This window comes from Myotis myotis, unplaced genomic scaffold (assembly GCF_014108235.1).
Source record: "Myotis myotis isolate mMyoMyo1 unplaced genomic scaffold, mMyoMyo1.p scaffold_m19_p_9, whole genome shotgun sequence".
Lineage (NCBI taxonomy): Eukaryota > Metazoa > Chordata > Mammalia > Chiroptera > Vespertilionidae > Myotis > Myotis myotis.
The window spans coordinates 119077-144729 of record NW_023416401.1 but is presented as its reverse complement, the minus strand read 5'-3'; the positions used below and the strand labels follow the sequence as shown (position 1 = coordinate 144729).

At 59.5% G+C, this 25653-nt stretch overlaps 1 protein-coding gene across 2 annotated transcripts in view; it reads right to left on the bottom strand.

Annotated features, from left to right (window-relative positions):
- The window catches only part of CABLES1 (Cdk5 and Abl enzyme substrate 1), a 76144-nt gene that overhangs the window by 2498 nt on the left and 47993 nt on the right, over positions 1 to 25653 (bottom strand). The window contains exons 4-9 of one of the 2 annotated variants that reach the window (XM_036321880.1): positions 24259 to 24336; positions 14382 to 14478; positions 12978 to 13134; positions 11868 to 11971; positions 1802 to 1908; positions 173 to 380 (exon numbers count right to left, since the gene is read on the bottom strand). In XM_036321880.1, coding sequence (XP_036177773.1) covers positions 173 to 380; positions 1802 to 1908; positions 11868 to 11971; positions 12978 to 13134; positions 14382 to 14478; positions 24259 to 24336 — 751 coding nt within the window. The remainder of the gene's footprint in view (positions 1 to 172; positions 381 to 1801; positions 1909 to 11867; positions 11972 to 12977; positions 13135 to 14381; positions 14479 to 24258; positions 24337 to 25653) is intronic. The other variant, XM_036321881.1, reaches the window with a different exon arrangement.

Below are 25653 nucleotides of genomic sequence, written 5' to 3'. Positions count from 1 at the left end.
TCCTTTGAGAGAGCGGAGAAACCCGCGCCCTCCCCTGAAGAGGCGGCCGCCGAGGCCGAGGCCGGTGGCCCGTGTGTGATGGACGCCCTGGGGTGACTGCCCACGAGACCCGTGGCATTTCCCTGGCTCCGTGGCTGAGACAGTGCAGCTGGCCCCGGCCCCGGCCACTCACATCAATCAGGTGCTTGACCTCGTGCTTCCTGAGGTCGCTGCCGATCTTGGCCGCCAGCAGCACACAGGCCCCCGCGCAGAGTTTCCGGTTCTGCTTGTTCAGCTTCCCCTTGAGGGCGAGCTTCTCGAAGTAGACGAAGGCCATGGCCACCGTGGGCTCCTCGAAGCCGCAGTCCTCCTGCGCCAGCTTCCGCATCTCGCGCTTCAGGCTGGAGGGGCGGGAGGGGCCTGTTGGAGCCTGAGCACCAGGCCCCGAGGACAAGACTTCACCCAGAAAGTACTGCCCTGCCGTCCCCCAGGGGACGGGCACTAAACCGTGAGTGAGATGCTGCGTCGCGTGGGGAAGAGACTCATCTAGACCGGCAGTCGCCAACCGGTGGTCCGCAAGGTCCGAGAGGTTGGCGACCGTGGTCTAGACCACACGGCACAGGCGCACACTGGACCCCAGGGCGGACGGGGTCCCTGGACACTCGGAGAGCTGCCCAGATGGAAGAGGGACCCCACAGGAGGGACGAGGTCCTGCCAGAGACAGAGACGGCCGTGAGGTGGGCGTCTGGAGTCAGCGCTGTGGAGTGACGGTCACGTTCGTTACTGACGTCAGACGGTCAGGCTCAGCACCCCCGTGAGCTCAGGGCGGCTGCCCAGCGAGAGGACAGAGTGACCGTCTTATCTTTGGTCAAACCCAACACGCCAGCACCAGCTCAGCACCAAGATTCACGCGGACATAAGTACTGGCACTTACTCCAACATGGCGTTGTTACACGCAGTCCAGCCCCATTACCATGCACACACACACGCACATGCACACACACACACACGCACACACACACGCTCTCCTGGCACACAGGCCTCACATGCCGGTTTCCCTCTGGTGTAGCCAGAGATGGCTTGGCCGGCAGACATGCGCCCCCATCAGCCATGAGGGAACGTGATTTTGCTTCGGCTGCTTTGCTGCAAGACAGGGCTCGGCCGTCCCTCCTGGGAGTGGCTGTGGGCAGGGACCCATTTCAGACCCAGGGCCCAGCTCCTCTCTCCTGCTTTGCCTGCATCTGAGAACGCAGGGAACCCGTGTCTCTATGCTGTTTCCCGTAACATAAATCGGACTGAACGGTGGGCTGCAGAAATGACAGCAGAAACAGGCGCCTTCCCTGGTCCTTGCCAGCTCCTGCCATGAGACCGCCCTCTGCCCTCTGCCCCCTGCCCTCTGCCCTGGCACTCACAGAGGTCCTCCCAGCAGCTAGCCCCTCATAGGCCTTTGTTAGTTCTCACCCAAGGACATTTTCCCATTGATTTTTAGAGAGAGAGGAAGAGAGGGAGAGAGAGGAAGAGGGAGAGAGGAAGAGAGGGAGAGAGAAACATTGATGTGAGAGACACATCGATTGGTTGCCACCCTTTCCCCTAACCCCCCCCCCCCCCGCCAGCTAAGGCCGCAATCCAACCTGCAGCCATGTCTGTGCCCTTGACTGAAAAGCAAACCGGAGACCCTTGGGGGCGCCCTAACCACTGAGCCACCGCCAGGGCTCAGGAGTCTCTTTGCTGAACGTGCCCACCTTTCGCTTGAACCGCCGTCCAGACCACGTGTGATGGGCGCTGGGAGGGGCTGAGGGAGCTCGAGAGGACGGCCACCTACCTCCTGATTTTGCTGAGCGTTAACTTGATGTGAGGGAACTTCTCCCTGAAGGTCTCGTTCATGTCCTTCTTGAGGTCCGAGGGCTTCACGTAGGCGATCACTGTGGTCTGTAAGGAAGGCAGCGAGGTCACGCCCCCCACCGAGGCCACTGCAGTGGATGCCCGCGGTGATCCCCACGCCCAGGCCCCGGGGAACCGGGGAGCCCGAGCCTGAGGAGGCCCAGCCTCCAGAGGCAGAGGGAGACCACTTCCTGCTCTCAGGACCGGGGGACCCGCAACTCGCGGCCTCTGCTCTCCAGGGCCAGCGCCTGGCAGGGAGGGAGCCCCACTCGCACATCGCGGACGTGCACGGGTGTCACTCACTCCGGCCACCACCGGAGACTGTGACCAAACCTCAGGCTGCACCTCCAGAGAGTGAGGCGGCCCTGCCTCCCAGAGGGCTACTTCGAGAACCACGGGAGACGTCTGTCGTGCTTGGCATTCAGCGCGCACTCAACAAACGTGAGTACTTTTCCAATTGTGGGAAAACACACGACACGGAGACTCGTCCCCATTAAACCCCTTCCTCCCTCGGCTCCTCCTGGCCACGCCACCTCTGTCCCTGCGACTGACGACTCCGCGTCATCAGATGAGTGGGACCGTGTGGTGTCTGTCCCTCAGAGACTGGCCGTCTCACTGAACACAGGTCCTCAGGGCCCATCCACGCGTGGCACACTCTGTGGCACATGTCAGCATCGCCTTCCTTCGCAAGACTCAGCAGCGCGGGCAGGACCAGTGTGGCCCCCGCCCCACCCCTGTCCCTGCTTTTCTGTCCTTAATCCGATGGAACAGCAGCAGGAGTGGGTCTGCGTGGGGTCAGGGCTCCCACGCCAGCCCGTCGCTCTGAGAACGTGGCTACCTGACCCGAGCCTCCCCGCTGCTCCTCTGCACAGGAGAGAACCCCTGGCGGCTGCCCCAGGGGCTGACCGTGAGGACAGAACAGAACCTACCGAGAGGCCACAGGCATCTCATCGAGAGCATCGCAGGGAGGGCAGCACTGCTCACTTGGCCCACAGTCGGTGTCTGAGCTGGGCCCGCTCTGCAGGTGACGCTGCCCAGGGAGTTTCGGGTAAGTTGTGTCCTCCTGAGCCCAGGTTCTGGGGGCCGGGGGGTGACCACCCTGCCGTCCTCAGCCCCAGTCTCTCTCTCAGGCACGCTTTCTGGGGTCCAGCAGCCACGACTCTCTGCGTGGGCCATGCACCTGGGAAGGACTATGCCACCCTCGGAGGGAAGACAACTCCCCACCATCCTGAGAGCCGGCCACGGGGTCACCATGGCCCCCGGGCACCCTCCTCCCGGCCCGAGAAAGAGTGAAAAGCGAGGCCAAGGCTTCTCCCCAGCTCTCCTCTCAGTCTAACTGCTGTCCATAGCGACGCGCCACGCCCAGACCCGTGGTCTTATGTTACTGAGTCGAGGTGCTAGCACCCAGGCTGTGTGGTCCCTTCCTGGTCACGCAGGGCCTTGTGCAGCCGCTGCAGCTGACACCTGGGCCGGCCGTGACATGGCGATGGTGGCGGCTCCAGGGCACCTGCGTGTTTGCAGAGGGAGCTGCCCGGCTGCAGGGAGCGGCGTGTGCACCGCCGCTGAGAGGAGGCCACCGACTGCAGAAGGTCCGAGAGACGCAGCCCAGAGGAGCCCGCCCGCCGGGCACCCCAAGGAAGGAAGGGCCGGCACCCCAAGTCCCTTAGGGAAGGAAGGGCCGGCACCCCAAGTCCCTTCTGAGGTCACAGGGAGAGAGGGTAAGACCACGCTGTCCCCACACCTACTGGGGAGACAGCCTTTGCTGGGAAACAATTATGGGACTGAGTCATCAGGAAAGCAGGGAGGGCCTCCACGGAGCTGAACGAGGGCCCATCCCGGCCCACGGCAATGTCTCGATGCCCAAGCAAAGGCCTCTCGGGCTGGGTGGGCTGCAGTGGGAGGGGAGGGGGGCAGAGCGGAGAGAAGGGGCAGCAGGTGTGGGGGGGCACAGGCCCTGCGACAGCACTGGAGACAGCGGGGCTCACGGCTGACAGGCCGCTGATGGGAACAGAAACAATCTAAAAGGTGCTCTACCTCAGGGCCTCTTGGTCTCTCCTCTTCCTCCCCACCCCCCGCCCTCCACATTGCCCCGGATCCGCGTGGGCAGCCTGAATGGGGTGAGCTGGCTGTGGACTCCCTACTGCTCCCCTCTGGACCGGAGGGCCCGGGACAGGACATGCCCAGTGAGGCTGGTCCAGCCCAGGGGCTCCGGAAGCTGGGGCAGGCAGGCCACCTCCGGAAGCCTGGTTCCTCGGTCCCTCAGTCCTGGAGGAAGGAGGGAGAGGGGTGAGCGCTGGGCTCTCCCAGCACCGAGCCCTGCCCAGCCAGGCTCACCTGCTCATATGGCACCTGTCGCCACCACCACCACCACCACCACCGCAGAGCTCAGCTGGGAAACATGCTCCCGCTCACTCAGTGAACTAAGCAGACGGCGACCCTCAACCAAACCTCTCCCACCACCAACAGCTGGGCATCCGGGCTGCTCTGTGCAATAATTCTTCCCCCGAGAGGACAGCAAACCACAGGGAGCGATGGGGACGGGCAGGCGGCCGGCGCATCTGCTGCTATTTCATTGGTTCCAAACACAGAATCCTGGGTCTCCTCTCCCTCACCATCCAGAGGGGAGCAGCTCTTCATGTTCCTTCGCAGAAATAACGTTAAGGAGAGAAACTCAGGAAAAACGGCCTTCGCTTCCAGTGTTTACACGTCTGCAAGGGTTTAACAGGTGCTGCCAGAGCAGGTCCACAGCTTCAGATATTTGTCAAACATTTACCGGGCGTGTAGAAGCTCCCAGAACATCCTCTCCGCCCGGGTGACCCTGGCTGCATGTGGCCCGAGTTCACGCTCACCCGGCAGGATGTGGACGCACTTTCGTTTGCACGGTGAGCTCAGAGCATGAGCCGGTGAACTGTGTGTGGAGCTGGATTATCAAAAGTCTGAGACAGACGCACAGACCAGGAGTAGCTGCTGCCACATGCTGGGTAGAGTGAAAAGCTGGTATTTCATTCTGTACCTTCTACAAGGAAGACAAGGTTCTCAAAAAGCCGCCCCAATACCGATGCTGCTGTGACAGGGGTGCACGTGACGCCGTGACCAGGTGCAGAAGGCACATGGCGTACGACTCCATTTTATGAAACGCCCAGAACAGCCAAGTCTATGACAGAAAGTGGTTAGTGCAGCCTGGGGCCCATGGGGTGGGGACTACGTATGGGGCTTCTTGTGGGGAGAAAAATGTCCTCAACTCAACTGTGGTGATGACTGCACGCCTTGTGAATATGCTAAATCCCGCTGCACTGTACACACTGGAAGGTGAACTGTGTGACGTGTGAATTATCTGTACTAATAAAAGAGTCATATGCTAATTAGACCAGGAGACCTTCCGGACGTCCTTCCAGACAAAGCCGGGGACTTGGCCGGCCTGCAAACTGCCCCCAAACAGCCCTTAGCCCCTCACCCAGGCCAGCCACACCCCCCAGCAGGGACCTCAGTTGTGGCCAGCCTGAAAATGGCCCTCAGCCCCCCGCCCAGGCCAACCCGGCCCCCCAAAGGGACCCCCACCCTGATCCGGGACCCTCTACAGGGGAGACCAGCTGCCCCCCACCCATGCACCAGGCTTCTATCTATACTAATAAAAGGAAAATATGCTAATTAGACTGGGAGACCTTCCCGGACGTCCTTCCAGACAAAGCCATGGTGGCGGGGCCGAGGCAGAGGTGGTTAGGGGTGATCAGGCCAGGAGGGGAGGGCAGTTGGAGGTTATCAGGCTGATGGGGGGGCAGTAGGGGGCGAGCAGGCCGGCAGTGAGGGGCAGTTGGGGGGCAATCAGGTTGGCAGGGGGGCAGCTGGGGGCAAGCAGGCTGTTGGGGGTCAGTTGGGGGTGAGCAGGCCAGCAGGCAGAGTGGTTAGGTGCAATCAGGCAGGCAGGCAGGCGTTCAGTTAGGAGCTAGGGGTCCTGGATTGTTTGGCCTGCACCCTCTCGCAATCCAGGACCCCTGGGGGATGTCAGAGAGCCGGTTTCGGCTCAATCCCACAAGCCAGGCCGAGGGACCCCACTGGTGCACGAATTTGTGCATTGGGCCTCTAATAGCCAATAAGGCTGTTACAGCCTCCCACCCCGAAAGAGAGCAGCAGAAACCACCACAACGCAGTCAGCACTTTGTGTGTAACACCCACACCGAGGCCGCGCCCCACAGGCCTGCTGCTCCCCCTTCGCACGTGGAGCAGGTTCTCCCAGGAGCGGGGAGTCCCCTTCACGTCCGGGAGGCGGGGCACCCACGGTGTCTGGTGTGACTTTTCTGCAACAGGGTCTGCTGACCCGAGGAAGCTCCGTGCACCTCGGACCTCAGGGCCCGGAAGGGACTGCAAGGGAGGCTGCGGCTCAGCTGCTCTAGCTGCTCCGTGAGCCGTGTGCAGGCAGGCGCTGGCGTGCGTCCCGAGAGCTTCCACAGACAAGGCAGCGTGCATGGGGGGTGGGCAGGGCCCACGGGAGGGACTTGTCTGCTTTTCCCACGCTCAGCATCGCACGCCGCCCCCGAAATCGCGTTCTGAGCCACATTCCCGCCACCCTGGGAGACGGCGGGAGGAGGGTCTGTGGGCACCGAGGTTGTGACAGTACGTGATCGGGAGCAGGCACTGGGCCAGGGAGCTCGGCCCAGAGCTGGCCCCAGAGCCATCCAAAGGGTCTGTGTCCAAACAGTGGGAGGTTTATTTTTCCTGAGAAAGGAAAAGGGTCCAGAGGCCCATTCAGCTCAGGTTACTCCTGCTGGCGCGGCCTCGTCAGCTCTTTGGCTCATGTTCTCTTCCTGACTGCTCTCCGCACTCATGGGGGGGGGGGGGGGGGGCTGTGGCCTCGGCTGCTCTAACAGCCTCCCTCCCCCAACTTCCATGACGGGCAGGCGGCACGCGGAGCAAGAAGCGCCGACCCGTCCGACGCCAGGCCTCTGCCCGTCCTGGCCCCGAGAAGCACCGTCCTTAGTGAAGGCCGGCGAGAACCTGCAGGCAGCCAGGGGCTCACACCCTCCCATGGCCGTGGTCTCCTTCTATTAACTCGGCCGAGACCACTAGGGGTTCACCCTTCCAGCCTCCATGCCTGGCCCGGGAATGTCTGTGTTCGGCACGACCTCTGACCTTTCCGGGGGCTAACGGGAGAGGCCTGCACGGATCAGCGTGAAAACCACGATGGGAACGTGACGGCGAAGCCAACTGTACAGGGAGCCACTGGACCCGCGTCAACCACAGGCCTCCTCTGGGCCTCGGGACTCGTCCGCCCCCGGAAACCCCACTTTACGCCGCGGCCCGACCCCGAGGCCTTGGAACTTGGAGCAAACATGAGTGAACCTATGACCCAGCCACATCCTGGCTGCTAACGTCACCTACACTGTGACGCAGGCAGCCTGCTCCTCGGTATTTGCCTAAGAAATAACACACGTCCTCAGAGAGCCGTGCACAGGAGGCCCATCGCATCTCTAAACTGGATACAGCCCATGTCCCTCAACAGGACGCCGGACGAATCCACTCTGGTGAATTCACACAAAGAAATCCTACTCGGCAATTTTTAAAAAGCTTATTGATGCGCGGTACCAAGGAGAAGCTCAGATACTGAGTGGAAGACGGACGAGGAAATAAAAGAGCACACGGTACGTAATCCCCTTCATGTGCCGTGTGAGTGACAGCCAGTGGTTCTCAACCTTCCTAACGCCGCGGCCCTCATGTTGTGGTGACCCCCAACCATAAAATTATTCTCGTTGTAATGTTGCTACTGTTATGAATCGTCATGTAAATATCTGATATGCAGGATGTATTTTCATTGTTACAAATTGAACATAATTAAAGCACAGTGATTAATCACAAAAACAGTATGTAATTATATATGTGTTTTCCGATGGTCTTAGGCGGCCCCTGTGAAAGGGTCGTTTGACCCCCAAAGGGGTCGTGACCCACAGGTTGAGAACCCCTGGTGTAAGCAGAACCGGGTCCGTGGGGACAGGACTCAGAACCGCGGGGGCCTGTGAGGGGTGACAGCAGAGGCCGGGCAGGAGGGCATCTCCGAGGAGACAGTGTCCTGGGTCTCGGTCAGAGAGGCTGCAGAAGCCTCGGACCTGAGCACTGGGAACGGTGCATCCGGTCGGGGTCACACGGTAAGAAAAAGAGGTGCAGCAGCGTCGGGTGGGGTCAAAGGACCAGCTCATCACGGTCAGAGCTGCTTCTCTCTGTAGAGGCCACAGGACAGCTCAGCCCTGGGATCCCACAGGTCAGGACACCCCCAAACACTGGACACAGCCCAGGTCTCCAGGCTCGAGGCCCCCACGGGGGGTGGGGGGGGCGGGCGCTAACTCAGCTGCCCTGGGGCCTAAGGGGACAGGCACGAGCAGCAGAGCCAGAGGCCCTGGGCGACCCTGAGGGAGGGGGTCCCGTGCAGACCTCTGCACCTAGCAGGCCACCCCTCCCCAAGCTCCACGCCAAGGCCTCTGCAGGGCCTGGAGGGGGCAGAGTGGGGGCCGCACAGGCCTCCCGTCCACTGCAGGGGCGCCCGCCTGACATGAGGGTCACCCCCCAGCAGGCATGCACCAGCGAGGCCTGTGGAGGCAGCGCCCACCCGCCCAAGGGCCGAGACCGCAGACCTCAGAGGGGCCTCGACAACCCGGGCTGAGCAGCTGCGTCCTCCGTGTCCTCGCTCCTCAGTGCCTGTTACACGTGAGGCTCCGCACCCCGGGGAGAGGGGGCCAGTTTGTCAGGAGCGTCATCCTGCAGGCTCGACTTTGTGTGCGTGCGTGTGCATGTGTGCGTGTGTGCATGTGTGCCTGTGCGTGTCTGTGTGCGTGTGTCCATGTGTGTGTCTGTGTGCATGTGTGCAGAAAGAGTAGGACAGCGACTTACTGTTTTTTTTGTTTTATTGATTTCAGAGAGGAAGGGAGAGGGAGACAGAAACATCAATGATGAGAATCATGGGTCGGCTGCCTCCTGTACACCCCACATTGGGGATTGAGCCTGCAACCCAGGCATGTGCCTTGGCCGGGAATCAAACCATGACCTCCTGGTTCATAGGTCGACACTCACCACTGAGCCACGCCGTCCGGGCTGACTCTTCTGTTGAAAATACTGATTTTACACCAAGTCAGCTTCTCTCACCCCACAGGGCTCCGCGTGGGCCCCCTTCCCAGCACCCATTCTCAGTATCCTTTCTCGAGAGCCTCTCACCTCTGACCTCTGACCTCCAACCCTCCCTGACATCTACCACGAGGTCAAGGAGCATGGGGACTGTGGTGGGTTTAACCTTCTCTGAGCAGGAAGCACTTGGCCTGGCGCACAGTAGGGCCGTCAATATTGGCTGAGTGGACAAATCCTGTGCCTGTTGCCCAACACACAAATAAAGGCCCCCCCCCCCCCGCATGCTCCATGTGAGATGCACGTGAGGGGCCCGTGCTCCGGGCCCACGTCTGGCGAGGGATCCCCCAGGCGCATGTGAGGCTCATGTGACACGCACATCCATGACCGAGACGAGCGTGCCGAAATGCGGGCGCCTGCGTGTTACCGACAGGCCCGTGTCTACAGCGACGGAACGTTTCCTTCTCTGGAAAGCGAACCCTGACAGGAAGCATGGCAGGTTCAATGCGGTGAATGAAAACGAGCGGCTGGGGAACACAGAACACGGGGTGGGACACGTGTGCGGACCTGGCAGGACCAGCCACTGCCCATGGAGGGAGAACCCCCTGTGCGCAGCGCCCACGGGGACTGCAGCCCAGCCCACGAAGCTCCCGATGAAGTGATTTAAAGAGAAAACTTGGACCTGGCAGCAGCCGGACCCCAGGCCTATGGCAGGAGGGGCTGGTGTCATCCCGGACGTGAACCATCTGTGGCCGAGCTCCCACCAAACCTCAACGTCCATGAGAATGGCGCCTGATTCTCTGGGGGCCGAGTTTGTTAAACTGCTGACCCAGAGAATCCCTTTCTCGTCCCGAAGTCGGCGGTGCCTTGGGCGCCGAGGGCTGTGGGGTTCAGAGGCGAAGGGAGCCAGGTGCTCCGGCCCCATGCCCACTTTCTGTCTGTCACCGTGGCAGCCAGTGGGCTCCGGAGTAGTTTCCTGCCCAGTCACTTAACAAATGAAGTGACTGACAAGTGGAGCAGGGACCACATGGGGCCTTCTTCCTGCAGTCATGACGGCTCTGCTCTCCCTGGACATCAGGGCAATGCATCTGGCTGTTTACTAAGCACTTACTATGTGCCGGCTCAGACCGACGAGCTCCCCACTGTGCGCCGGCTCAGACAGATGAGCTCCTCACTGTGCGCCGGCTAAGAGGATGAGCTCCTCACTGTGCGCCGGCTCAGACCGATGAGCTTCTTACTGTGCGCTGGCTCAGACCAATGAGCTCCTCACTGTGCGCCGGCTCAGACAGATGAGCTCCCCACTGTGCGCCGGCTCAGACCAATGAGCTCCTCACTGTGCGCCGGCTCAGACAGATGAGCTCCTCACTGTGCGCCGGCTCAGACCGATGAGCTCCTCACTGTGTGCTGGCTCAGACCAATGAGCTCTGGTGGTTGTTTTTAAAGAAGCAATGACCTCACAGAGGTCAGAGTGGAAAAGAACTACCCACAGGTCTGGTTCGCTTTCTGTGTCAGCAGCTGGGGAATAAGGAGGGAAGAGCAAGGAGTAGGGCCAGTTTTAAACTAAATGCCTTTGGCCCGGCTGGCGTGGCTCAGAGGCTGAATATCGCCCTACGAGGGGGTCACGGTTCGATTCCCAGTCAGGGCACATGCCTGGGTTGCAGGCTGGGGTGTGGGGTGTGCAGGAGGCAGCCAGTCAATGATTCTCTCGCATCACTGATGTTTCTCTCCCTCCCTCCCTCTCTGTAATCAATAAAATATATTTTAAAAACCAATACACTAAATGCCTTTGGTAATTCATCCTGACTCTGGCACTGGAACGTTTCTGGCTCCCTGCCCGTTACAGGAGGAGACGCAGGCGGAGCTGGCCAGGTCCCGGGTGTCTCTGACGTCGGCCCGTTGTCAAATGCTCTGTGAGGAGAGGCCTGAGCCCGGGGCCCAGCACAGAGGCCGCTCAGCTCTGAGTGGGTGCCAGGTGCCCTTTCATACGTAGGCTGGGCCCACTGCGGCTTCCGAGACACGACACGGGGTCTGTCCTGACTCCCCCCTGGCGCCTGCCTGCCTGATTGCCCCTAAGCGCGGGGTCCGAGGCTTCTGCAGCCTCTCTGACTGAGACCCAGGACACTGTCTCCTCGGAGATGCCCTCCTGCCCCGCGTGTCCCAGGAGAAGGGCCGGGCTCACTGCTGGGCCGAGTGCAGAGACCGCATGGCGGGGGAGGGAGGCGCCAGGCCGTGTGCTCAGCTGCGCCCTCCGGCCGGCAGGGAGGCGGCAGGGCGTTCTGGCCGTGCTCTCCCACCGATTCCTGTGTGCAGCCCTGGGGCAGCGGTTTCCCAGAAGCCCTCGTGCCTCTCCCCACGGCATCCCGGCTCGGCCTGCCTCCGAGTTGGCGCATCTCCCCAAGAAAGTACCCGGGCCCTGCCAGGCCCTCTGATCTCGGGGAACGGCCGCCAGGAGCAGAGCGGTGGGAGGTGGTCAGCCAGGAGCCGAAACCAGACTCAGAGGAAAACAGGAAGAGCCCGAGAAACAGCAGCTGTGAGGAAGGCTTGCGTTTGACACCCACACTGTCCTGCTTCACTTTCCCGGGGGGAGGGCTCGGTCACCCTGAGCCCAGGCCACGTGTTTGCTCAGTGGGCACTGCAGACCCACCCTCACGAGGACTCTACCAGCTGGCTTGACCTCAGCACGGCCGGTGAGCCCACCCTCTCCCAGTGGGTCTACAGATGCCACGCTTGGAGAGTGAGCCGGTAGCTAATGTGATGTGTGCAGGCCAGTGACCAGCAGAACCCTGGACCGGCCACGTTCTGGTCTCCCTGTCAGCACGGCACCTGGAGGGTCTCCAGGCTGAGCAGGGTCTGAAGGCAGCGCAGCCGAGGGAAGGCCTGCCTGCCGCCTCCACGCTACTCACCATGTACGAAGGGAAGATGAGAACCCGCTTGTGCTTCCCACAAGGCCACTGGGGGTCGTCCAGGAGGTTCGGGTCGTAGTCCACAAAGTCTCCCAGGTCGCTGCCTAAGGGCCACAGGCAGAGGGACAGTCAGGGCCAGGCCTCCGGGCAGCGCAGAGGTGAATGCCCGTGCGGGGGACTGAGGGCTGGTCAGGGCACCAGCTCGGTCGCCTGCCTGCCTGCCTGACATGTAGTCAGTCTCTGCAGCCAAGGAGGCGTGTCCTCTCCAACAGGGGCACCAGATTCTTCACCTGACGACGAGCTTTTCCACTTTAGAAAATGACACGTGAATCTCCCTGACCCGGAAAGCACAGGACCCCGGAGCATGAACAGCACAGGGACACTCGGACAGAACACGTGGTGCCGAAAGGCTCGTTTCTAACCCTGCAGGTCATTGGCAACTGAGCCCCGTGAGAAGCACGTTTTGGGGTGAACCCTCCTGGGCAGACTACTGTGCCCACATAAACACGGATCAAAGCAGGCCCGTGCACTTGGGGACCAGCGGGTGGAAGCACGGACAGTGTTTCTGACTCAGCACCTGGACAGGCTGAGCCCTCCGATGGCCTGGGGTCTCCGAGCAGTGGCACTGCTCACCAAGAGCTCCCGTCAGCCCCAGGGGGTCGCTCAGGCCGAGCAGGAAGCACCCAGCCTCCTTCCGCAGCCCATCCGCTCGCGCGAGAACCACAAGGGACGTTCTCACACCAGATCCTGGGCTTCTGGCTCAATTATTTGAAGAAAAGCCCAACTTGAGCACTGAAAAGTGTAGGCAAGAAGCAGGTAACAGGGAGGTAACTCTGAGGCGCAGAGGTGGCCAGAAGCCGGATCCTGCCCAGCCCCCTCTGCACGAGGCCGTGGGGTTTCCCCAGGGGCGCTCAGGGGCTGGGCGGAGGCATCTCATTGGAGAGGCCACCCTCTGGCTGGTTGTGAGGCTGAAATCCTCTTGCCCAATCACGTTGCCTGTGGGATGAGCTCACACTCCGGGACCCGGCCCTCCTGTCTGCACACAGGAGACCCACCCACACTGTACCCCAAACGCCTCTTGCCGCAGCCCCCAGACCCAGCAGCCGGCACCTGTGTCGAGGCTCCCCTGGGTGCTGCTGGCCCGCCCTATGGAGAGGCTGCGGTGGCTCAGGGTGCGGAAGTGGGAGAAGGAGGAGGTGGAGTCGATGGTGCCCCTCCGGGCTCCCAAGGCGTTTGTGGGCCACAGGAACTGGGTGTACGACACTGTCTGGAAGGAAGACAAAGGGCAGGTGAGGGACAGCCCCAGGCAGGTGAGGGACAGACCCAGCGACGCTGCACGTCTCCCATTGCGACGGACACCAGGGACCTGGAAGATGACTTCTATTCCGGCCAAATCTGTGCCAGAACCGCTGCCTGTGGCTGTCCCTGACCGCCCCCCCCCCCCCCCCCCCCGGTGAGAACGCTCAGGTGACATGGCCGATGTGTGTTTGATAACAATGTGTTGTCCTCGACCAGCGATGGCGAACCTTTTGAGCTCGGCGTGTCAGCATTTTGAAAAACCCTAACTTAACTCTGGTGCCGTGGCACATATAGAAATTTTTTGATATCTGTAACCATAGTAACACAAAGATTTATATTTTTTATATTTATTTTATACATTTAAATATCATTTAAAAAAGAAAAATCAACCAAAAAAATGAGTTTGCGTGTCACCGCTGACACGCGTGTCATAGGTTCACCATCATGGTCCTAGACACTGTGGGGATGGTGTGGGCTGCGTGAGGCACAGACTGGCACTGCTTTCCATGAACCATCACCCGCAGCGTTCCAGGCCCCGACGGCTGGAGTCCCTGACAAGGGGCGTGACCCCGTGCCCTGCGGCAGATCCATCCATGGGGCTCACCTCCGCTTCCCACCCCCCGCAACCCCCTCCCCATTCCTGGGTGGACACTCAGCCTTCAGGAGAGAAAGCAGCACATGTATCTTTCTCTCCGCTGGCCTGGGGACCACAGCTCAGGCCCTGGGGGAGCTGTGCCGGGGGGTCCTGTGCATGCAAACGGCTGGGACGGTCTCCCCAAGGACACCCTGCATGGTCTCCCCAACAGGCTTTGGGGGGCTCATGAAAGACTGGATTCACCCTTCACACCCTAGACGTCACCCCGCAGCCTGGTGAGCTGCGTGTGAGAGGCGTGGCAGCCCTGGGGCCTAGGGTCTCCGTCGGAGGCTGACACCTGTCTAGTTGTGGGGAGGCGGCTTGCGGGCACCATCCGTTACTGCTGTTCACACTACCCACATCCCTGCACCCCAGAGCATGCACGTGGACACGTGTGTGCGCGCAGGCAGGGAAACCTTGTGTTGCTATGCAATCGCGGCCTCGATGGGCTTCGCCTGCCCGCTGGGAGCCCAGGAAGGTGCCCCCCACCCCTCGAGCGAGGCGCGTGGACTGCCCCCTCTTCTGCTTCCCAAACCTGTGACTTGGGCACAGACTCGCCAACGGGAGCCAGGCAGCCTTACCTTCCCGTCAGCGCCCAGCTCCACGCCTTCCAGGCCAATGACCTCTTTCAGGCTCACGGCACCTGCTGACTGTCTCCCTCCGTCCGCCTTCAAGTCCCTGGGAGGACAAGCCAGAGAGGAAAGCTGCTGTTTGTACCCAAAAGAGGTGCTGTGACGCTCACTATGAGACACCAGTCATGCTGACGAAAGGGACCGAGCAGGCTTCCCCTCGCCCCTCCACCGGGCCGGGTCAGCGGCTCAAGGGCAGCCCCCCCACACGCCCCCCACTCTGGCATGAAGGACGTACAGCTGAACGAGTGCCTGAGGGAGAAAGGCGGGTGCAGAGTGTGGATCCCCGGCCTCCCTCCACTCAGCAAGTCTCTCTTCTCTGAGACGGTTATGGCACAGGCACCAGGGGGCACCCCGGGCACAGGGACTACACTCTGCTGGGCTCTCGCTGCTGGCTTCTTCTTAAATCTGGGGGAGACGCCTCTCGCCTCCCCCTTTAGTAGACAGGAGAAAGAATTTCTCATCCTGAACAGCTCTCAGGCTCACTGCTGGCCATGAGAGAATTAGCGCCCCAAGAGTCACCCTCCTACCTTGGCAGGCCACCTGGAAAATGAGTATCTTTCTATGAAACAATGTCCAATGTGAACAGCAAGCAGTCACAGAACACTTCACACCTGACAAAGACTGTCACACACCATCCCTTTCATCCTTTTTTTCAAAAATATAGTTTTACTAATTTCAGAGAGGAAGGAAGAGGGGGAGATAGGAACATCAGTGATGAGAGAGGATCATGGATCAGCTGCCTCTGCTGCCCCCTAATGGGGATCGAGCCCGCACTAGGCATGTGCGCTGACCGGGAATCAAACCATGACCTCCTGGTTCATACATCAACGCTCAACCACTGAGCTGGGCCCGCAGGCCCCTTCATTCTTGATGCTGCCCTTATCAGACTGCTGTTGCTATTACTGTCCCATTTTACAGATGAGAAAACGAGGCCCAGAGTAGGCAGATGGCTGGCCACGTCCCCCTCTCCTTGCAGTAGTTCTCACTAAGCTGCGTGTTGGAATCACCGGGGATTTCTGACAAACTCCTGCGGTCTGGCTCCCACCCCAGCCATGCTGATTCTGTTGTCATGGGTGCAACCTGGGTGCAGGAGTTCTGAACGCTCCCAGGGGTCTAAATCGCAGCCATATCCAGGAAGGACCACCTTCCAGCTGCTGCCTCTGTGTGCCGTAGAGGCACTGTGCTCAGGGCTGTCTCCTGTAAGAATGGGGGCTGTTTCAGCAAGAACGAACAAGTTTAAAATAGTAAAGGAATCGATGGGAAAGCGAGGTGCCCTGGAGGCAGGTGAGTGGGGGGAGGAGAGACGAGTGCCCGCCCCCCATGGAGGAACTCAGGACCCTCTGATGTGCTGAGCAGTCCTCCTCACCTGTGGGCTCCCATGATGGACTGGCTCCCTCATCCTATGATGCAGAGTGAGGTTAGCAACATCTTCCAAAGACCCACCTCGACCTGCTCCCAGGAGGACTGCCTTCTGCAGCCACGTGGAGGCCAGTTCTGCCAGGCCAGCCCAGAGCGTCTGGGCCCCTCTGGAACTGACACAAGTCTTCACACTTCACACGCAAACTCTGGTCAGTGCCCCCCCCCCCCCCGCGCCCCATTGACCGGATGTGACTGAACGTGACTTTAGACTCCTCCACGGACAGTCAGAGAACTGTGAGGTCACTCAGAGGTGCAGCTCATCCATCAAGAGCTCCAAGGCATCCTGAGCCACAGAAGTGCTCTCGGAGGAGTCTGAGCTCCCCCGGGGGAGGGGGTGGCCCCACCAGGACCACGCTCCCTGAGGGCTCCGAGGCCCAGGCTTCCCCACTTCATGGAGGTGCCGTGCCCACAGGAAGCTCACATCCAAGCTGTTGGCCTCCAACCTGCAGCTGGGAGACCAGCAGGCTGGAGCGACGCTTACGACCAGCACCTCAGGGCCACAAACCAGGGACCACCTGCCTCGCCCCCTCTAGGAGCCTCCAGGGCAGCCCTCACTTCCTCCAGCAGACAGGACAGCGGATGCATCCATCGCGAGCAAAGGGAAACACCCGTGGAGCAAGGTCCGGGCCCTGAGGCTGACACAGCCTGTGGGTCGGAGCCAGGCCCCGGGGGGAGACCCTGGGCGGAGCTGGAATAGGCCTCAGGGGAGTGAGGAGAAGCCAGAGACCGTGGCCTTGATGCCCCCTCTTTGTGAACCGAGAGGGTGGGAAGGGTGCAGAAAGGCCGGAAGGGTGCGCTGGTTCCCCCAAAGGGAGGGTTGAAAACACCCAGCGGAGCAGCAGCCGAAGGCTGAGGACTGACGAGTGATCAGGTCTCCACGTTCCCTCTCAGATCATCTCTCCCATCAACACGGGGCGTGAGCACCGACATCACGCGGTGCCAGCGCTGACCCTGCGGCACCGGAGGCGGACCCCGGGGAACGGCAGCTGAAGGTCTTCAAAGCAAATGAAGCTGGGCTTTGCAATTGGTTTGAAGAGCCTCAGAGATCATTTTTCCCAGATGCACGTTGAGTTCAAAAATGAATTTATTTATGTTCTGCCTCCTTCTAAGCATGGAACGGAGGCAAGTTCCACCGCCCACGTGGGTCTTGTCCAAAACCGCGAGCGGAACGGTGTACGTGTCGCTTGGACTCGCAGGAGGGCACAGTCGGTCAGGCTCAGGACAGGACCTCGTGGGTGTAGATGCCCTGACAAAACCCTGCTCCCATTCCCTCTGCGCCCACAGCCCCAGGGGAGACTGCTCAGCTTATTTAGCTACAAGACCTCATTTCTCATGCTATTTAAGTTTATTTTTAAAAAAAATATTTCTATTGATTTCAGAGAGGAAGGGAAGAGAGACAGAAACATCGATGATGAGAGAATCATGGATCGGTTGTCTCGGGCACACCCCACACTGGGGATGGAGCCTGCAACCCGGGCCTGTGTCCTGATGGGAACTGAACCGTGTCCTCCTGGTTCCTGGCTAATGCTCAACCACTGAGCCACACCAGCCGGGCCTATTTAAGTTTCTTAACCTTTGCAGAGACCGTAAGCAACAAACACACTTTGAAAACCCAGGGCGAGTGCACACACTTTTTTTTTTTTACAAAGGTTGGCCAAAAGGGGTGGGAGGGATGGGAGGTAGTGTAAGGAGGACAGAGAAGGGGCCACAGAAGATGGGGGAGGGGATGAAAACACCAGGGGAGACAGCCCCACAACAGTGATACCTCTAAGCAAGAAGCAGACGCAGAGGTGGGCTCTCTGGGGCGGAGCCAGCCTCGCAGACGGCACTGCAGTTCGCCCCGTGGGTCTCCTGGGAAGCCCGTCACCTCGGGCGGGAACCCCCGGGCCCGTCTTAGTTTTGTCCCCTGACACAGAGCGGACCTACTCGATTTCATCGTGGTGGGTCGTCTGGTCAGAGCAGCGGCCGGTCTAGCTCTCCTGGTGCCCAGAGGGGGTCCCCTCGGTGCTCAAGGCCTCATGTGCCAGCTCCTGACTCCCTCCTGTGGGCGGCACAGTGCTCCCGTGTCCTCTTCCAGCTCATTGAGCGGCACCGCAAGGAACTGGACAGCAGGGCCGAGCCAAGGCCCGTTCCTTAGGGAGCGTCTGGCTAACGAACCGACATTCCTCTCAATGACAGCAGCAGCCGTACGTGCGTGCGACTTAAAGCATCAGCACCTGGGAAGTGGGTGACCCAAGTGTGTTGTGGCCAATGAGCTCGTCGCAGGGCCTCCGCCTCCGGGACGGCCGCTGGGATTTACTTCAGTGACGGGGCTGCCTCTCGGGCCGGGGTTGCAGCCGGGAGCCCCTCTGGGCATCAATCTTTAAAGGACAATGCGTTGAACACGTGGATGTGTAACTAACTTAAAAGCTAATTAAAGTTAACAGGATTTCCAGACGCTTAGAAAAGAACAGGCCGGAGATCTGCTTCACAGAGAGCAGAACGTGAGGCTGGCTGGGCAGCAAGGCCGTCTCTAGCCCGGCACCACTGGGGGCTGCACCCCAGGCTCAGCGACACGAGGCTAACGTGGCTCCAGAATCCTCGCCATCGCCCCCGTACTGCCGCCACCGGGCAAGTCTGCCTGCTGGTCCAGAGCAGAGCGCTGCCCCCAGTTCAGAAGCAGCAGATGGGCCAGGCCACCAGGCCGCGGACAATCAGAGCAGCGTTCAGTCCTGCCAGCCTTCGGGCTCCCACTGAGCTTGCCATCCACACGCCACCCCCCGGGCACTGGCAGCAATGAGGGGCCTCTGCAGGCAGCTCCTACAAACAGCCGATCACGGCATGATTCACCCATGAGATCATCCCAGAGCCGGTCGCTGGGGGAACATGCACGGACGTGGGGGAGGGGCGTGGAGGCTGGAGGCCTCTCCGGAAGGGCCGTCCTCTGTGTCACCGAGTGACGAGGGGACGACCTCACCTGAAATGTCCAGCAACAAAGGCTGGGGACACGAGCGCCACACGGAAGCTGCTGTTTAAAGCTTCACGTCCAGAGACACTGGGGCTCCAACCGTGCAGGCGGCTCACCCAGCGACTGTCCGTCAACCAGGCATGCTGCTCTCAGTGGGTCTCCCCAGCACACACGCCTCGCAGGCGCTATTCTGTTGGGGCACGAGCGTGGTTGTTCTCTAGAATCCTCAGCACAGGCTTCCTGGACTCACTCCGACCTCCTTCCAGCCACACCCTCATGGCAAAAGTAGGCTCACAGCCCTGGCCAGTGTTGGTTGGGCATCGCCCCAAAGGTTGCTGGTTCAATTCCAGTCGGAGCACAGGCCTGGGTGGCGGGCTCAATCCCCAGTAGGGGGCGTGCAGGGAGCAGCCAATGGATGTTTCCCCCTTTCCCCTCCAGTCTCTCTGGGATCAATTTAAAATAAAGGTAGGTTGACGGTTGTATGAGAAACAAGAGCTTATTCTCATATTTATTAACGTTGTATTGCTTCCCATGGAAACAGCTGTAACCCTCCTGCCCCGCCCTGTATGTGCAAAATGCCTGCGGTGCCCCACCTCCAGGGACTGAAGACCATCTCGCTCTCATGGCAGCTGTGTGCACGGGGCTGCGGGGGCAGCTCCGACTCCAGGCCTGCAGTCTCCCCCTCACAGGGGACCCGCTCCCAAAGCTCTGGAGTTGGTGTCTGGGACGGGCGTGCCTGTTCCCGCTGACGGGACGCCATGACGAGTCGCCCCACAGGACGCCCTTCTGGCCTGTAATGCAGCTGCACTCGCCTGGGGTCCAAGCAGGAAGTCCTGTCGCAGGAGGAACAGGCCAGAGGGTGGTAGAGGGCGGGAGGCAGGAGGAAGCTCTGGGTCCCGGGCCGACCCCCTATTGCATTATTCCCACCTCCCGACTCCCACCCAGAACGGACCTGGGGAAACCACCTGCTTCCAACTCAACGTGCAGCCAAGAGCGTCCCTGCTTCCCGCAAGCCCGGCGCCCGTGGAAAGAGCCGTGTGTTCATCTGCTCGCACGCTGCATGCTACTGACATTTCCCACTGGAGCTGACGGAGGGCGAGGCCAGCCAACTGCTGACAGCCAGAGACCCGAGGGGTGTGGACAGGGACTGGGGAGCTGGGTGTTGTCTGAATGCACCCGCCCTGCACCCCTGCTCCGTGCCCATCATGCCCCGGGCAAGACTGAATTCCCAACGGGAAAGAACGGGAAAAGAAGACAGTTATTAGAAGCATCTCCTATCTAACAGGGCAGTGAGGAGCCAGGAAAATTCCAGGTCAAGTGAATAGGGAAACTGAGGCAGGAAAGTGCAAGCAAGGCCAAATAGCCCTGGCCCGTGTGGCTCAGTGGATAGAGCATCTGCCCGCGGACCAAAGGGTCTCGTGTTCAACTCCTGGTCGAGGGCACGTACCCGGATTGCAGGTTTGATCCCCTGCCCGGGTGAGAGCTCGGGCAGGAGGAATCAATCCATGTGTCTCTCACGTCAGTGTTTCTCTCTGCCTCTCCCCTCCTCCCTCCTTTTCACTCTCTAAAAATCATTAGAAAAAATATCCCAGGGTGAGGATTAACCAAAACAAAACAAAAAACCAAGTCCAAACAGTGTGGGCAATTTGCAGCCAGCTTGTCACTAACAAGCCATGGTCTTCCCCACGCAGGACAGAGAGAGCAAAGGGTTAAAAGCTCCCTAAGGAGGGACACAGAGAGGGAGGGAGAGGGGAAAGGGAAAAAGGGCCCTTTCACTCCCGCAGAGAAGCGCAGCCTGGGGCTTGGCAAGGCAAAGGGGCAGGTGCTTCTCGTGGATTCTGGGAATTCTGGGAGAGCCACACAAAGTAAACAGGGGCCTTGAGAACGAATCTGCACCAAGACAGTCAGCAAGGAACCTGGAAACCTACACACAGGAGGGCGTCTGAGGACTCGGACCTCACCCCACCTGCTCTTCAGATTAGCCGAGAGCTGAGAGCCGAGAGCCGTCTGCGCTCCGTAAGCCGCAGGTGCAGGCTTCAAGGGCTTTCACACATGGCCTGGATCACAGCGCCAGCGAGGTCTGAGTATGAATCCGCGTACGTGAGAGGACTAGGTGGAGGCTGGGACAGCCACTCCCTCTAAGGCAGCGGTTCTCAACCTGTGGGTCACGACCCCTTTGGCGGTCGAACGACCCTTTCACAGGGGTCGCCTAAGACCATCCTGCATATCAGATATTCACATGACGATTCACCACAGTAGCAACATTACAGTTATGAAGTAGCAACGAAAATAATGTTATGGTTGGGTCACAACATGAGGAACCGTATTTAAAGGGCCAGAAGGTGGAGAACCACTGCTCCGACTCGACTCGACTCTGGGTCGGTGGGGCCCTAGCAGGACGACTGTCACAAGCGCCTGTGAAGCCTCCCCTGGGCCGGCCTGTCTGCTTCGCTCAGCAGATGTCAGGAGCCAAAGTCAGTCCAGTTCAGCTCAAACCCAAGAACAAAGCTGGGGGGGCAGGGGGGCGGAATAGAGGGCCTGGGACGCTCCGGCCGCCGCAGGGGCCAGAAGACAGACCCAGAAGAGATAAGGCCACCCCGACAGATGCTCTCCAGTCAGGGGTTCAAGTGCAGTGAAGGGACTTTTGAGTTTTCCTGTCTTTAAATCTTTCTTGGGATGAAGTTGGGACACACATGGACCCGTCCGCGGCTGGTCTGCGCCTGTTGGAATTCTCGGGCACACGTGGCCTGGTCCACGTGCCTAAGCACCACGGAACCACGGGAGCCAGAAACCGTGTGTTGAGCAGCCCGGTGGCCGGAGTCCGGTGGCTGGCTCAGATGGGGGGGGGGGGCAGGGAGCCTATGGGCTCGAGCTGCAAGGCAGGGAAGCCCCCTTTCCACCCCGGGAATCCTAGGACTTACGTCCTGGTCACGGAGAGGCTTTAGCGTAAAGGTAAAGGAATTTTTCACAGTGAAAACATACTAGTTAGTATGCACATGAGCTGCAGGAGTTTAAAAATATGTACACGTATAAATTTACTAGCATAAACACTTGTCATTTAAGCACAATTATTTCCCAATAATTAGCTTAAAGATCATAATTATAAGTGGCAGTTATTATAAATAGGATATCTGTTCATTAAAACATTTAAAAAGCAGAACAGTCCGGCCAGCGTGACTCAGTGGTTGAGCACTGCCCTGTGAAACAAGAGGTCACGGTTCGATTCCCCCGTCAGGCACATCCCCAGTCGGGGGCGTGCGGGAGGAGCCGATCCATGGTTCCCTCTCATCATGGATGTTTCTCTCTCTTTCCCTCTCCCTTCCTCTCTGACATCAGTGAGAATATATTTTAAAAAATGACAAGCAGGCCGAAACCGGTTTGGCTCAGTGGATGGCACGTCGGTCTGCGGACTGAAGGGTCCCAGGTTCGGTTCCGGTCAAGGGCATGTGCCTGGGTTGCAGGCATATCCCCGGTAGGAGATGTGCAGGAGGCAGCTGATCGATGTTTCTCTCTCATCGATGTTTCTAACTCTCTATCTCTCTCCCTTCCTCTCTGTAAGAAATCAATAAAATATATTTAAAAAAAAAAATGACAAGCAGGACACTTCTTAGTCTCGCTGCTCAATCCGACTCGTGCTGCCAGTTTCTCCTGAGGACGTCAGCATGTGCCGCCCCCGCGAGCATGTTCTCTTCTCTGCTGGGTGACACGGGGACTTGGCTGGGGGCTTTGTTACAGAAATTACCTTTTCTGCATCTTGGTTTCTCATCTATAAAGCTGAGGGAGTGGCGAGTTTGATTGTTCGTATCCAAGATGTGAGGTTACGTCCCGTGAGTCCTCGCACATTCCGCGTCTGCATCTGGGGCAAGTGGCAGGACGAGTCTCCTAATAACCCCCTCAGGTGACCCCCCTAAATACCGCCACCCTCCCTTATCCACGGCTTCGCTTTATGCCGTTTCAGTGACCCCTGGTCCACTGGGGCCCGAAAATATTAAATGGAAAATTCCAGAAACAAACAATTCGTAAGTTTAAATTCGGTGCCATCCTCAGGCCAGAATGGAATCTCAGTGTCCACTCCTTCCCGCCTGATGGGAGCCCACCTGTCAGTGCGTTCACGCCACAGACGCCCCGCCTGCTGGTCCCTCAGCGGCCGCCTTCGTCATCAGATCCCGTCCCAGTCCGCAGGGTCTGTGCTCAAGCGACCCTGGTTTTACTTAATAATGCCACGTGCTCATAACTTCCATTCCAGCAGACTGTTACCACTGTTCTATTTCATTACTAGTTACTGCTGTTAATCTCTGTGCGTAATTTATGAAGTAAACTTTATCATAGTTGTGTACATACAGGAGAAAACATGGTATATACAGGGTCAGTACTACCCGCAAGTTTAGGCACCCACGGGGTCTTAAAATGCATCTCCCGTGAACCAGGCGGCACCGTAAAGGGTGAAGCAGCACAGGACCTGCCGCCCTCCCTCGGGCCAGGTCCTATGTGGACAGCCTGTGACCGTCACACACCCAGAAACAGGCCCTGCATGAGTTTGCAGAGGCCAGTGCCAGCACCCACGGTGCTCCGCCACCCACAGCGCTCCCAGCGTCCTGTCCTGAGCCCCTGCAGCTTCCTGATGACACAGATGCAGGGAGCAGGTGCCGGTGACGGGCAGGACTCAGAGGAGAGGCACAGTCTGGGGCTGGGGAAGGAGGCAGCGCTTTGCAAGGTCAGAGCCTCACTACCTACATTTTTTTCGGACCAAAGGAGGAGCTTGTTGACCCTGAGAGGTGGCGTTCCCCCTCTGCTTCTGGTCCGCTCTGCTCTGGTATTTGCTCCGCAGGCTGGTCGGGTTCCAGCCCCAAGCCCAGTACAAGGAGGCAGAGTGGGCACACGCTGTGTCATTCCTTTCCTGACCTCCCTGTCTCCAGAGCCGGCAAGGCCCAGGGGGTGGGGTGGGCCTTGCATTGTTCTTGCTTCACAGGATCAGGATATGCCAACGTGCACATCAGAAGCAGCAGGCAGCATGGCGAGGACACACACACAGAGACAAATATGGGGACACACACACAGATACACACGGGGATACACACACAGACACACAGATAAACACGGGGACACACACAGATACAGGATACACACACAGATACACACGGGGATACACACACACAGACATAGGGATACACACACAGACACACAGATAAACACGGGACACACACACAGGAACACAGATAAATACGGGGACACACACAGATACGGGGATACACACACACAGACACACAGATAAACACGGGGACACACACACACACCTGCAAGGATGCTTTCTGGCTGAAAAGAGGGTAGAACTCTTTCCTTCGACTTTCCCTGAATGTCCAGTGTCAGAGAGAGGCCAGCTGCTGGGAAGGGAAGGGCAGCACCTCCCACACGGGGTCCCACAGCCTCTCGCCCTAGAGCCAGGCGAGTGCAGGTACGTACCCGGCCTGGGCGCTGTCCCGATACGGCAGCACTGAGAACACGCTGCAGAAGGATCGCCTGCCACTGAGGAGGACGATTCTACAAAATAAAAACAGAAAAAGAACAAACAACAAACAACTAAATGCAAAGACTCTTAAATTTAAAAATCCCCGAGCGACGAAGCGCTCATGGGATTCGCAGCGGCGTCTGCCCCTCCCTCCATTGATGCTGACGCTGCCTCTGATCCCAACGTCAGCCAGCGAGACACCCTGCTCTGCTCGGCGGGTCTGCAAGGAGCGCAGCGAGTCCTCCGTGCGGCCTGCTGGCTGTGGGCTGCACAGGCCAGACGGGCGCAGGGCTGAGCTGGGTGCCCGGTGCTGTGCCCGCAGCCACATTAAACCCCTGGCTCCCACCCTGCAGTTACGGAGCAAGAGCAACGGGCCAGGAACCACGAGCAGGAGAGACACGCAGACGCTTGGCAGGTGTGTCTCCCAGGCTGCGGCACTCGGGCTCTGAGGGTCCATGAAGGAACAAGGACCAGCAGCCTCAGCCCCATCCCCGCTACAGACACTCCTGGAAACGGCTCTACATGACGCTCTTACGCAATCGAAGGGCACGCAGACAGGCATTAGCGAGCTCTCAGCAGCACTTACCCTGGCATCGAGAATAACGTTTGCGAAAGAGAGTGACGGATGGAAACAATGGAGAAACGAGTGGAAATTAAAAAACAACATTCTTTGGCGCCATGGCAACACACATCAGATGCGAAGCTTGTTGGCTTCTGTAATCTTTCCCTTCAGTAACTAATCCTGAAGCCAGCAGAGCAGACAGCACCACAACGGCATCAGATTGGGGGGCTCTGACCTTGTTCACTGGGATATTCCGTGGCTTCCACGCTCGCAAGTCGAGCTTCCCAGCACGGCACGGGCTTGTCTCCTCGCTCTTTCTGCCTCTCTGGCCCTCACACACGGCACCCCCCACACCCCTCACTCACCACAAAGGACTTGCACACCCACCTTCAAGTCCCGCCTTGCACGCCTCTGTCCTTTGCTATTCCTTCTGCCTGTTGTGCCACACGGCACTTGGGGAACTCGTATTTGTCCCTCAACACGGGCTCCGCCGTCCCCTCCCCAGGGACCACTGCCCCTCCCCCAGTTACTCATTCCCCTCTGCGCTGCTTCTGCTCCCGATTTCCTCCTCAGGAGGGTACGGACCCCAGAGCGGCGCACCAGGGGCTGCTCCCCTCTTCCTGCGGTGGGTGCAGCCGTGGCACCTGGCAGCCCCCCCACCCCAACGCCCTGGGAGCACTGAGTCCCCATCACCGGGGACAGGACTGCGGCTGCTCACTGCACAGTGACTCCCTCCACAGTGGCCGATGGGACCCAACAACGTCCCGGCTTCACACACGGGGGCTTC